At 28.1% G+C, this 14,631-nt stretch overlaps 1 protein-coding gene across 4 annotated transcripts; it reads right to left on the minus strand.

The window, feature by feature from the left end:
• Positions 1-5,543: 5,543 nt before the first annotated feature.
• LOC107437188 (heterogeneous nuclear ribonucleoprotein A3 homolog 1-like) lies at positions 5,544-12,260 on the minus strand. Of its 4 annotated transcripts, none has more exons than XM_016049111.3 (5): positions 12,103-12,260; positions 10,967-10,993; positions 8,971-9,012; positions 7,572-7,589; positions 5,544-5,764 (listed from the first exon to the last, which is right to left on the minus strand). In XM_016049111.3, the coding sequence occupies exons 1-5, from the start codon at positions 12,167-12,169 to the stop codon at positions 5,622-5,624; spliced, it is 297 nt and encodes a 98-aa protein (XP_015904597.2). In that variant the 5' UTR covers positions 12,170-12,260; the 3' UTR covers positions 5,544-5,621. The 4 variants fall into 4 exon arrangements, with proteins under 4 accessions (XP_015904597.2, XP_015904587.2, XP_071044358.1 ...); XM_016049101.3 differs by having other exon boundaries at positions 8,953-9,012; positions 12,103-12,258; XM_071188257.1 differs by lacking the exon at positions 10,967-10,993 and having other exon boundaries at positions 12,103-12,240.
• Between the last annotated feature and the right edge of the window lie 2,371 nt (positions 12,261-14,631).

Consider the following 14,631-nt stretch of genomic DNA (forward strand, 5'->3'; position numbering starts at 1 on the left):
CATCATCGAATTACTACTACAGATGAATAGGTTAATGCCGCTTCGCGGCAGCGCACCGAGATTTATATGATTTCTACCATTCTACCAATGAACTTACATGAACGGGAAAATTTTAAAGATTTAAAATATTTTGTAAGATTGCAAGATAACAAAATATGAAAACAGAAGCGCAAATCGAGTTTATTTGCTTTATAACGCGTTCTTACTGCAGTACTGAAGGGCAAAATGATTTGTTAGTTACCAAGAATTGACCCGAAAATGGATGTGCGCAAGAAGGTAATATTATACTGGATAATTTAAAGCAGTTTAAATTAATAAGGTTAATATTTAATTGTACAATTTTAACGATTTTAGACAATTAACTTATATTTAAGAGAGAGAGACTTTTCTTAAACAAAAGTTAATTTTCTGAAATCGTTGAAATTGTATAATTAAATCGAGAGAGATAATAATTAGAGATCTCTCTCTCTCTCTCTCTCTCTCTCTCTCTCTCTCTCTCTCTCTCTCTCTCTCNTCTCTCTCTCTCTCCCTCTCTCTTAATCGAGAGAGAGATTAATTTTCTAACTATACAATTTTAACGATTTTAGAAAATTATCTTTTATTTAAAAACAAGTCTCTCTCTCTCTCTGTCTTAAATAAAAGCTAATTTTATAAAATCGTTAAAATTTTATAATTAAATATCAACCTTATTAAATATAAACTGCTTTAAATTATTCAGTATAATATTGCCTTCTTGCGCCCATCCATTTTAGGGCCAATCCTTAAGAACGCACTATAAAACAAAATCCCTCTATTTACGCTATTACCTCAACTTGTGCTTCTGTTTTTATATTTTGTAATCTGGCAATCTTATTACGAATGTATTTTAAATCATTCTTGAAAATTTTTCTGTTCACGTAAGTTCCTTTGAATTTGTTACTCGCCTTATAGAATTCGCTTTATGTCGAGTTCTGTTTTTTCTTTGCAATTTATTTTCTGTTTTTTAAGTGATATTTATTACTTAATGTGTTCTATTCGATTTTGTTTAAAAAAATGTACTTAGGAAGTTAAAAGCTCCTTTAAATTTTCGATACCACTATAATTTAAAAAAGCATTCTGATATAATTGCTAGCCTGTAAAATTACTTCAAAATCGATGGTACAAAAATTTATTAACTTCTCTTCCTTGTCTCGATCAATTCGAATTTTGTAGGAAGTAAGTATAACATCATATCCAAAAGCTTTGAGCATGATCAAATTCTACTAGCAGTTGTGTCATGTAAAATATTCCAAAATATTTACTGCAAAGAAAGAATGGTTACATATAATTAGCATAAATGTGTTCCCATATTTTTGTCTAACACCTGTATATGCCAACTCTTAAGTATTTTACCAGAAGTTTTAAATTTTACATTTAAAGTATTTGAAAAATTTATACTTCCTTTTTTTTTTGAATTCATAAATTTAGTTTAAAATGATTTTGGCTGCCACTACAGATAAAATTAAAAAATAACGGTTGTGCATAGTTCCTATATTTGAAATTATTAAGATTTCCATTTTCCCTTATTCAAAAAATCACCGGCAACACGCGTTAGTTCTTACGTGATCGTAATTAGACAAAATTCTGAGTAAACATGCAAACATCACATCAATAATAAATAGGAATGTACCGACAATACTTCGATCCGTTATCCGATATCGTTATCTAAATGAAACAAGCAATAAACAACTGCTGCCTATAAGCAATAGTAGAAAGAGTAGACACAGAATGTCAATTGATGTCAGTGTGTCGGATTTTGAAGACTTCAGTTCCTTAGTTTTGAAAAATAAAATACTAGAATATTTCATAATATATATCTCATATTTTCATTTTTTTTTCTTATAGTATATAATTAACTTGCTTTCTAAGTGCAGAGATGCCAACTGCTCCGGACATGCCAAAATAATTTTAAAAAATTTAAATAACTAAGTAAATGTCGCGAATATAAAGTGGTGAATTACATAAGCCTACGAATTATTTAGAAATAGGTGGTGGATAAATTGAATTTACTAACTAAATTGAATTTATTAAACCAAGAAACACAATTGATAAACTATAAAATATATATTTGCTGTCTGGAGCAAGTTGGCATCTCTGTAAGTGCTGTTATATGTATTCGTTCATGCGTCAAATTGACGCGTGTTCGTAGAGATAGGTATATAAGAAACGTCCGTAAACCTACTGTTACAGAGCAGAGCATTCACCTATTTTGAATTTTACATACGATAAAGTGAAAACGATGGGTTTGGGTTTTTAGACGTTAAGATAGCTGCAAGATTTTCAAAAAAAAATTTCCTTTTTATAACAACTTTTAAAGCGCTCAGATATACTGGTAAAGAGTATAACTTCATATCAAGTTTACTAAACAAGGAATCATAGATTAATACATAAAATTTGCTACCACTGGAAGAAATTTTAATGCAATACATAGAAAGTTGGCAAATCTGTATCCGGTTAACCTCTTCGAGACGGGTGAGTCATATATCATACCTGCCAACTCTTCCGGATTTTCCGGAAGATTTTATTTTCATATTTAAAGTGGTAGCAATACTCATGTTATTTCAATTAACTTTTTGAATTACAATGATAATTATAAATGAGATTGACCACCACTGCATATAAATAATTACAATAAATATATGAAAGCATAATAATCCTTGCGCAAGCGAATTTCAACGAGACTAAAATAGAAATATATTTTTGAGTCAGATTGTTTTTCGTTTATTGTTTTACAACCACTCTGAAAATCCGTTCTCGGAAAGAGTGAAAGTTGGCAGGTATGATATATGCATTCTCAGGGTAGCGATAATGAGGCTAAGAAAAGATATGTCTGGTAGCAAAACTATTTTTATAGCAGCTTATTTGTGGGCAGGGTAATGATGATTTGCCCTTCAATTGAATCTATATGAACTTTAAAATTATTTGTAATTAGTGGCTCATGTTACCAAACACAGAATCATAATAAATTTTACACGCATTAGAAAAAATTGCCCACAGAGCTAAGCGAATTGGCATCCCTGGGTTGATAAGTGTTCTTCAAAATATTGAAAAGTGTGCAATTTTAGAGACACCTGAGTCATTACAAAAACTTATTTGTATTTTACTTAGTTATATTTTAATTTTTCGAAAACAAGCCATGGTGAAATGAATTTTAACCAGCTCTTACCCTTTTTTGCAGAGATATAAATATATTGGCTATCAGTCCTAGTTTGAATTGTAATGTGTTGAAAAATTCTAGCTTATTTTAGGAAACAAACCAAATTTTTCCTAAAAGAAGTTTTAAAAATGCCTGGGAGTTTTTAAAATAATCTTCAACATTATATTCTTATATGTAACCACTCTGTATGCATCATCCAGAACTATTTTTCAGAATTTCTAATTTTCTTAGTTAATTAATTAAAAATTGAATTTATGTCTTTTATTTAACTTCGAATCTTTAATAGAATTGAAAATAAACTTATGTTACGCTAGTCATGATGCTTATAGGATATTTTGAAATTCATCGTGTTAAAGTTAAACACCTGAAGTTATTAAAGTGCGACGTATTTGTATTACAACTGTTATACTGCATAAACTATTCTTTAATTAAAATTTAAAGATGAATGGGTGTTTTTTTCCTTCAATTTTAATGGTTTTTCATGTGTCTTAACAACTCTGAGATATATTTGTCACAAGGAATCAAATGATAAAAAAAAATTTCAATCCTATTCATAGTTAGCATTTTTATTACAAGGTTATAACACTCTGAGTGTCATTCCCCTATTAATCCCTTGACCTATCATTTCTTGATACAGAAATGACCTTTGATTGCATTGTAAACAACAACTCGTAACGCAGAGATGCCAACTTGCTCCGGACAGCAAATATATATTTTAAAGTGGTAGTTTATTAATTGTGATTTAAGTTTTAATAAATTCAATTTAGCAGATTTTTATCCAGCACTATTTCTAAATAATTCGTAGGATTATATAATTCACCACTTTAAAATAATATTGCCATGCTATACCCTCTAAAAACCAAGCAAAACTAGTAAAATATTTGCAAAATTTACTTTGTAGTTATTTACCGTATTTTTAATTATTTTGGCGTGTCCGGAGCAGTTGGCATCTCTGGTAACGGAATGTTGACAGAGGTGCCTCCTATAACTGATAGCCTCTACACGGTTTCTTATAGGTAGTCCGATCAGACCACTATGCGGGTAAACCAACTAGAGAAAGAACCATTTAATATGATATCTACTAAAAATTAGAAAGTGGTAACAAATATATGGCGAAATGTTTTTTAAATTTATGAATATAATTGGTTTGTTTTATTTACTTGTCAACCACTACAGATTCAATTCTCAGATAAATATGATAAATTTCTCTCAAGTACTTTTAAAATAGAATTTGGGTTCATGCGCACAAGTGGTTCGCTTTTTAAATGTTCTGAGCAGACTACTTATAAGAAACCGTGTGGAGGCTTTCTGATGTAGGAGGTGATGTCCGGACACACCAAAATAATTTTAAAAAAACGGTAAATAACTACAAACTACATTTTGCAAATATCTTACTATTTTTGCATGCTTTTTAAAAGGTACAGCATTACATCACTACCATACCTGCCAACTTTTAATCCCTTCCATTATGATTTTTCCCAGTGGTATTAAAATGGATTAAAAATTTCAATTTTAAGCAAAAAAGTACGTTGTATTTGAAAAAGCTTAAGCTGCGTACCCTGATAGTAACACATATTAATATATATATGCTTAATTTTTTTAAGAATAGTGGTAATGAAAATCATTTAAAAATTTAGTTTATAAATTGAAAAATAGTATATATTTACTACCACTTTAAATATAAAAATAAAATTTTACGCCAAAAGCGTAAAAGTTGGCAGGTATGCTACTATAAAGGTGTGAATTATATAAGCCTTTCTATTATTTGGAAATAGTGGTGGATAAAAGTCTACTAAATTGAAATTATTAAACCAAGATTCACAATTAATAAACTACCGCTTAAAAATATTTATTTACTGTCCGGAGCAAGCAGAGATGCCAACTGCTCCGGACACGCCAAAATAATTAAAACAAAACGGTAAATAACTACAAAGTAATTTTTGCAAATGCTTGACTATTTTTGCTTGCTTTTTAAAAGGTAAAGCATAACATAATTACTATAAAGTGGTGAATTATATAAGCCTACGAATTGTTTAGAAATAGTGGTGGATAAAAATCTTCTAAATTGAATTTATTAAACCAAGAATCACAATTGATAAACTGCCACTTTAAAATGTATATTCGTTGTCCGGAACAAGTTGGCATCTCTGTGTTGAAGACGTCTGAGACACGTCAATTATTATTTTGACATAGGAAGCAAATGACGTCTCCCAGACGTCTTCGTGTATCAAAAGGTTAAAAGATTTTTTTCATTGTTCAACGTGATTTGTATCAAAATCTTGTATTCTAACTTTTGCAATTTTAATTATTTACGAAACAGATAAACTTTGACCCAAGAAGTGCCGTGTTTGGAAACAATACAAAATACTATATTTTTATAAAGAGTTTTATTTATGTACTATAGCATTGGTTTTATCTTTTGAATGTTTGGAATGTTATCCTCTAATTAAGAGTATCCTCCATTTCTGTTTCGTTGAATGCCTTGTTGCGATGCTTGATTTCTCTGATTGTTATTAAGATTTCCTTGACCATAGTTTACATTGTAGCCATCTTGACTGCTACCTTGAGATGTATCTCCACCTTGATTTCCTATAAAAGCGCTCCAAAAAATTAAGCATTGAAATACTTCGAATTGCGAAAAATATTTAACGGTTTCATTTTATTTCTTATCTTACACCTTAAGATTAACTTGCACAACCAACGCATTCTATAACTGAAAGCCTCCACACGATTTCTAATGGGTATTCCGATCAGACCACTATAACGATGAACCAAAGTAGTATTCAGGGTTCATGTCCGCGAAGCGGACAATTGACTGTTTTATATGTATCGATGCCCTTGGGCGACTGGAATTTGGCAGTGCAGGGTAAACCAATTTACGAAAGAGCCCTTTGATAGAAAATCTAGTAAAAATAAGAAAGTGGTCGCAAATATAGGTCTAAATTTTTTTTAAATTAATGAATATAATTGATTTGTCTTATTTGCTTGTCAACCACTACAGATTCAGTTCTCAAATATATATGATGAATTTCTCTACTAATCAAATAGAAATTGGCTTCAAGCGCCCAAGTGGCTCACTCTTTAAATAGTCAGCGTAGACTACATTTTAAAGACCATTTGAAGGCTCTTTAATGTAAGAGGTGATTTTTCAACTTTTGATTCTTATGCTAAGAGAAACTTGAAATAAACTTTTATTTTAAATTTTATCGAACATTGTAAATATTATTTGAAATTCGTAATATATATACATTCCCTCTATAAGTTCGAAGCAAAGAAAAAGGTTTTCTATCTGTATAATTTGTGGTAACCGGGAAATATAAACTTAACTAATGAAGCAAAATACCAACAGCTTCCAACTTAACAGTCTTGAAGTAAAGTTAATCTGCAGTCTTTTTTAGTTGTTTTTTATTATTATATTATTATTTAGTTTAAGTCGAGTATCAACTAGAATATAATTTCATGCCATTCCGCAATGTATTGTATTAATAAAACTATTACAACATGTACGAACGTAAATAAAACCTTTTTAACCTATTCTAAACGGACGAGTCCTATATGCATTCTCAGAGTGTCGATAATCAGGGTAAAAAAGATAAAACAGGTAGCCAAATTATTTTCATAGCAGTTTATTTATGGGCGGGGTAGTAATAGTTTGCTTTATTTAATTCACCACTACTTAGTTCGAATTAAAAATTGCATAGTTACACTTCTAACACATGAGGGTTGGATGTGTTAGATTTAAAGGGAAAGCAAAAATGAGTCTGTTAAATTAGCTACCGCTTTTTATTTTTTACCGTCCCGATTCTGATTCCGTACGAATACTTTTATGACTCGCCCGTCCCGAAAAGGTTAAAATCTGGTTGATATTTACACAGAAAAGAAACAACTCGTAATTGTTATTGTTATACTAACTTTACTCGGACTATATTTAAAACTGATAAAGTAATTAAATATTAAAAGCATTATTTAGAAACACATAACAGCTTCAGCAAAGAAATTAATGTCTATAAAATGATTAACCTAATGAATAAGTTTTTTTCTCTTTTTTTGAATTAATACTATCTACTTATTTTTACCTTGATACACACTGACAACAGGTAATAACGGTGCGCTATATGCAATATTTATCGTATAGTAAAATTCCTACTGTCCTAAACAGTTTTAAAATTGCAACCAAAGTCCTCAAAACACAAGCTCCTAAATTTTTCCCATGGTTTAAATCTGCTTCAACCTTAACTTGGTTATAAATTAAAACATACTCGGTTAAATAAATTCTCATTGAAATTGATAGTAAGGTATTTAAGTAGAAATAAAACTTTTTCACTTATCTAATGATATAAATTTTCTGAATATAACAACACATGCATAAGAAAAATGTAACAAAAAATTATATTACCTTGATTTACAGGTCTTCCTGAAAAAGAAGGAAAATCAGCTTTTAAGTCTTACTAGCAATTAATTATTCATAGTAATTCGACATAGCATTCTTATGTGGATTGTTATTAGAAAAATAATTTATGAAATAATTTTTGGACCTATTAGCATCGGATTTAATTATATAAAAACTAAGAGGGGACAACCAAATTAAAAACTGGTTGTAAGCTTTTGAATAAGGGAGATTGATGCTATTTTGCTTAGTCGATTAGTTAAAAAATCAAATTTGATATTTATCTACAATTTTGTTTATATGATTTGTTTATATGTGGTAATTACATAAATGCTTTACTTCTTCCTGAAACAGACTTATAGCATCGTACTTTTGCCACACTTTTCATTCGTTAGAAATTAATGTATGACTAGTGACTAGTCATACATTTAAATTGCATCACCAATGGCATCATTTGACAAGTGAGACTAGTAGTCTCACTTGTCAAATGATGCCATTGGTTAAAAACTCTTACACTCTTTTTAATGTACGATTTGCTGTTTTCTGCTTAGAAACTAAAATTTATCTCACCAAGTTTCATGATTTGTAGCAATATTCAGGAACAAAATACTATGAAAAATGCAAACAATGTTTTTTGTGGCACGTGAGCTCATTTCAACTGAGATATTTGCACGGAATCTGCTTTAGGAATGAGCCACATTTTTTCTACAAATGATGCTTATTTTGAAAACTTTTACGAAATTTCTCCCGTTGTTAATTCAATCTCTTGATGAATTTCGCTAGTAATTTTAATGCCTTGAGAACTAATTGTCTGGTGTTAAAAACAAAACACAACAGAACTATATTTTTATCTACTTTAGATTTTTAAATTATTTTTTTTAAATATTAAATATTTTGGGAAACTTGAAATTAAAAACTGGTAAAAATTTCATTGTTTTTCAATGGGAGATATTTTTTATAATTTCTGCATTGAAAAATAAATATAATATTATTATTAAAAATTTACATAATAGACTGTTAGATTTTCTAATAAAAATAATATAAACTTATAGTTAAAAATGTTTCGTTTGTAGTGATTAAAGTAAGTTTTAAAAACATCTGAAATTTTACTTCGTTGTGCAAATGCTTACTGAAATGTTAAACAATTACTTTAGTTTTCAGCTGCGTTTAAAAAAAACGGTTCGAAATTCCATTGATTAATATTTTAGTGTAGCAATTTTCTATTTTTATTATTGAGAGGAGAATACACACTATAACTTATATAACAATCAAACAATTTCCTTTAAATTAAGTTTAAATTATTTTCCCCACAACAACATCTATACACGTTTTAATAATAAATGTACAGCATGAGAAAACTTTATGAAAAATGAATTATCGAAATTCTAACCTCCATATCCACGTCCACCTCCATATCCACGTCCACCTCCGTAACCACGGCCACCTCTTGCTGAAAATAAAATATTGAGCTCTATTTAAACTATTTTACTCTACTGAAGATCTTCAAGGTTTCGTTTTTAATAAAATATTTAATAATTCATTATATTTATCTATAAATATTACTTAATTATATTAACTTCTAGATTCCCCTGTAATGAATAGGCTGATTTAAAAAAATTAAATGCTAATTACACAATTATTGATAGTGCTTTTATTGCATTCATGACTTGAAACTAATGAAAAAATCTGTTTGTAATCTCTTGAAAATTAAAAATGTTTTACACAATTTTCAAAGTAGTTTTTGTACTTTTCAAAAGAAACTCAAAACGATAAGGGGATTTCTGCAAATTTTATCTGGTATCATAAGACAATATTAAATAACAAATGATAATACCATTCAATAAATGATCATGCACCGAGATCAGATTCCGTAAGGAAAGAAAACATGTGAAAGAAAAATAACTATTATGGGAATGATTTCCAACAATGCTGGTGTCACTTTTAATAAATCTTGTTTAAAAGTACAAAATGAAATTTGTTGAAAACCCCTTGTCATTTTGAGTTTTCTTTCAAAAACTACTTAGAAAATTGCTTGAAACCTTTTAAATTTCTAAGATATTCAAATTGGACCTTCTTTATTAGTTGTCAAATATGATTCGATGCCAAATTAAGAAAAAATAAATTTAAATTTTTCTCGCGCATGGGCTGTATAAAAGAACTACTTTAATTACTCATACTTTACGCAGATTTAAACAAAATTTCCTCAAATTTTAAAGCAAAAATTTTTTAACTTATTTTAAATTGCTCAAAAAAATTTATTTAATTTTATTGAGTATTTTTAAAACTATAGCGGAAAAAATTAACAAAAAATACGTTTTTTTATAAAAATGTTCATATCTCCATAAATATTTAAGCTCGATTTATAAATATTTTGTGCATTTTATGCATATAATGACCAAAATAATTGTTGCAAATTTTAAATTTATTGCTACAATTTTCAGCATAGGGTGATCAAATACATAATTTTCGTCTTAAAATTTATCGTCGAACATCAAACCTCTAAAAGTTTTAAACTTTATTGATAAGTATGAGAAATCTTGCAACACCTAAATATTTCAAAATTTATGACATGATTCTCGGAGTATGTTTTGAGAAAAGATTTAAAAAAATTTGTTAGAATTGTTTCCATTATTCTGTCCAACCTCTGTAGTTGCCAACATTTACGTTTTTTACTCTTTTGTTGCCCTTTGTTTTAAATATTTCATGTTATTAAATTCTTTGAATTATAATAATTGCCAATAATCTTATTAAATTATACAAATTACTGTTTGTTTCATAAATCTGATACTAATTAACTATTGTTATCCTAATTGGCATTTTATTCCACCGTCATTTTTAGTATGAATAAACAATTGTTGTGAAGCGGTGTGTTCCCTTTCATTTCTTTAAATAAAGAAAAGAACGAAATTATTTGCGTTTCTTGAATGACAGAACATAAATTTCAACCGTCTACTATCCATCGATCCGTATCCGTGTTCAACTATTCGTTGATCTAATCACATAAAATTAAATTGATTTCTTTTTTTACTATTGAACCAATTAGAAAATAATTTTGATGATTACATAGAAGCAAAAGTCATGTATGATAATGTTATCAAAAATTTATTTTAAAATAAAAAACTTATTTCTTATTAAAATGTCATAAAAATGATTTTAAAATTTCTCATCTGCGGATCTGACAGATCTGCAACAATTTTATTCAAAATAGGAACTTCTTTGCTTTATTAGGTATTTTTCAACTAATTTTTTTATATAAACATCAAACAAATTATTTAAACATATTCAAAAGTGAACATTTTTCAGTCAATATTATCTTTAAAATTCAAAGCCGGTTTCCTCAATTCAGTTCTCAAAATTCTAAAATTCAAGTTCACACTCAATAATATAAAAAAAGTATTCCTTACCAGGACCATTGTAGTTATTATATTGTGCTGCAAAAAAATAATAAATAAGAATATTATTTAGCGAAATCAAATGCAATATTACAAATGACCACAAAATATAACATTTTTGATTTTAAAAAAATTATAATTACTATGATGCAAATAATATTTTTATATACAAATATACATGTGCTTTTACACTTCAAAAATATTAGTAATGCATTGATTCCTTAGATCATTAAAAGAAAATATAAATAATGCCCTTGCATATTTTGGAATTATTCACAATTTTAACATAAGAAAGTGAACTAGCTATGTACCTCAAAGCGTTGCAAACTCATTTCTGGCGAGATAACTAATTTGTCCCTAGCGTCCTTTTAAAAAGCTGGTTCCTCTTTACAAAAATGAAAAAAGCGGTGGCACAAACGATTTATTATTTCAACATATTTTACGGATAAGAGGCTTCAATTCTAATTCTTAAGAAGTTTCTAATTCTTACAAAATTTAAATATTTTTTCACTGAATACTAAAGTATTTTAATATTTTAATGCTATTAAAATTGTATAAGCTCATAATCTGCAGGAAGATTTTAAAATTTCATAATTCAGTGATAGATTATCTTAAGCCTCTTAATTCCGACAAATGTGTATAAAAGTTTTCAAAATTTTTCTTGGCAATACATCATCGTGAACTCAAATTTTTCATATTTTTTTATTAACACTTTTCAATTATTTCCATTCCATATCTAAAATACACTTTACGTAAATTTATGCATTACATCTTGTAATTACATTTCAAAAATCATAATGAGTTCAAGAAAATTTTAGTATTCTAGTAAAACTAGAAACGAATTCGGCTTAGCAAGTTTTTGTTTACCTCTGTACGCAGACGGACGGAGGAAGAGAAAATAAATTATAGATTGCTTAAAATTTTAAGTACAATAAATAAAATAAGTTTAGCAATTTCAAAATATTTTTTTGTATACTTCAGGTTTTGATAAAACAATTTAATATTTGAACTAATTTAAATTATTTCTAAACATAATTATTAATTAGTTGCTATTTTTTTACTTATAATATTAAAAAAAGTTTAGCTTAGAATGAAAATAATATTCTTAAAAATAAAGTTTTTTTTTATTTGAAAATTATTTATTTTACCGTCTGAGCATGCAGTGAGAACAGCTACAACAAAAACCATCAAGCAAATTTTCATGAAGGTGTTCATTTTTATAATGTAGGTTAAATACTTTGACTAACAGTTAGTTTGACAAAATAAGTTAAATTGTAAATCTGGTTTCTGCGCGAGTACTTTTATACCATTCTGCTTTTACATAAACATGAAATATCTCTTTACAAATATAATATTTCACCATTCATAATTATTTTTCTTTAAATTAAATATATTTAGAATAAAGCAGATGTTTATTCAGTAAAGTGGGTAAATGATAACTTCAATGACGGTTAAAACTATAAAACTCAGATTGCAAAAATTTGAAGCTGAAATTGCGTTGAAAATAGTATTATTTGGAGGAATATTGTGAAATACATTTTAATTTGCCAACTGCAGCTTTCATTCAAAGAGAAGCTGTAAAAATAAAATTCTCTAACATGACCTTTGAAATACATTTTTACGAGCAGATCATGATTTCAGTTATACTTGTTCCGATTTCAGTCGCAAAATATATTTTATGCGAATAAATAATGAAGTATTTCAGACTCATACATAATTTTCAAGTTTGTCATCCAAACATGTAATTAATCTAAATATTATATTATCGTTCTAATGTTAAGAAAAGACTTCACATTCTGGGCTAAAATGATTGATATAAATTTATGTCAAGAGAAATTTTGAAGCTTTTATTTAATAAAGTGTACGTTCCAGTACTACAGTCTCACAAGAACAGGTCAAAATTTGGAAACTTCAACTAAGGAAGGGACTTATTATATTATTAATTAATATATATTTTAAGCGTTTATTTTATATATATATATATNTCAAGTTGACACTTTGTAATTAAAATTTTATATATATATATATATATATAAATAAAAACTTTCGTTTTTTAAAAGATTTCAGAATTAAGTATAATTTTCAAGGAATATAAAACTTTTCTATGAAGGATCGTACACATCTAGATCTTGTAATAATGTTAAGATGAAAAATTATATTTCATTTCAACTTTCTATGTGATATTAGGAAATATACAGAATATCTTTTCATTGTATAGAATATACGTGTAAAATATTTTAATAAATCTAAGTAAATATATCTAGATCAAGATTTAGAGTATTTGATCTTTAACCCTTTAACGCAGAATTTTCAATTACATATTTTTAATACCTATTTCTATTTTGTACTTATTTAGGTAAAAATAGGCTTAAAATATTATATTAAGCATTTCAATAGTTATGGTTACAAAACACAGTATAAAACACCGGTGTCTTTTTCTGAGTTAAAAGTATTATCTGCCAAACAATAATTTTTTGAAATTTGCGATTATTTGCAGTTACTTAGATCTAAAAGAAACAGTTATTCATCATTTGAAGTTACTTTAATTTTTAAAATCAATTATTGAAAAGAAATTTGAATCTGAATAAAAAAAAATTTCAAGATACATTCTTTGGATATATTTTAGTACAAATACGATTCCGATACGCTTGCAGAGTTTTTTAGTAGCTATTGACTGCTTTCTATTAAAAAAATTCCATAATTTATTTTTTCTTGTAATTAGAGCGTCAAGGAAAGATATAAAGAAGGGACACCAGTGTCCCATCTGCGTCAGAGGGTTCCTAAAATCTAATTCTAAAAAAAAATTCTTTTGCTTTAGGAAAAAAATGAATGCTTCTTTTTATTAGGTACGTACAAATGATGTCACCAGGCAGAATTATAGACTTACTAAAAACGTTATAATTTTAATTTATTTTAAATTGTTGTTGAAGTTAAAGTTTAGCACTTAAAGTTTAGATTTGTCTTAGGCTCCCCAGACTCATCCACTTTGGGAATTTTTCATCAGTTTCTATTTTAATATTTAAAACTGTAGAAACCGAAATTATTCTTTTATTTTCTATTATTGAATTCATACATTTAATTCGAAATGAATTTTGACCTTCACAAAGCATAAATTAATTAAACATTTACTAATATATGCATGACAATCGTATGATGATGGGCTGAGGTTCTAAAAAAATCAAGAGATATTTCTACTCTTAACTATAATTTTATGTAGTTGTTTTTAATGACACTTGGACAAGGCAAGCATGCCAGCCATTGGCCTTGAGGAATTATGTCATAAAGGGTCGTCCTTCGTTTGACAAGACAGCCCAGCTAGGGTGAACGTACCTTTTAGCTCAGAATTTCCCGGATAGATGGCAGCACCATTCATTCATAATAGAACTTCTGCAATTTTTTAATGGAGCTGTAGAAGAAGGAAATTTCTCCAGATCCCTATACCCATGGTATAGTTCAGCGTCCTTCAGAATATTTGATTTCACAGATTTTACAAGCACGTACATCGCAGATACCCGGGCCTTAACGAAGTCGGTGTTCAAACCCAACGCCTCCTATAACTGAAAGCCTCCACACGGTTTTTTATACGTAGTCCGATCAGACCACTGTAAAGAATATCCATATTTCCGAACGAGTCATTTAATACAAAATTTAGTTAAAATAAGAAAGTGGTAGCAAAT

The sequence above is a fragment of the Parasteatoda tepidariorum genome, chromosome X2 (assembly GCF_043381705.1).
Source record: "Parasteatoda tepidariorum isolate YZ-2023 chromosome X2, CAS_Ptep_4.0, whole genome shotgun sequence".
Lineage (NCBI taxonomy): Eukaryota > Metazoa > Arthropoda > Arachnida > Araneae > Theridiidae > Parasteatoda > Parasteatoda tepidariorum.

What these genes read in the sequence shown, in the direction of transcription:
- LOC107437188 (XM_016049101.3), bottom strand. Translation starts at nt 12,169, where the DNA reads ATGAACACCTTCATGAAAATTTGCTTGATGGTTTTTGTTGTAGCTGTT. An exon ending in TCTCACTGCATGCTCAGACG is followed by an intron (nt 10,994 to 12,102) that starts GTAAAATAAATA and finishes ATTTTTTTGCAG; the next exon opens with CACAATATAATAACTACAAT. An exon ending in TAATAACTACAATGGTCCTG is followed by an intron (nt 9,013 to 10,966) that starts GTAAGGAATACT and finishes TTTTATTTTCAG; the next exon opens with CAAGAGGTGGCCGTGGTTAC.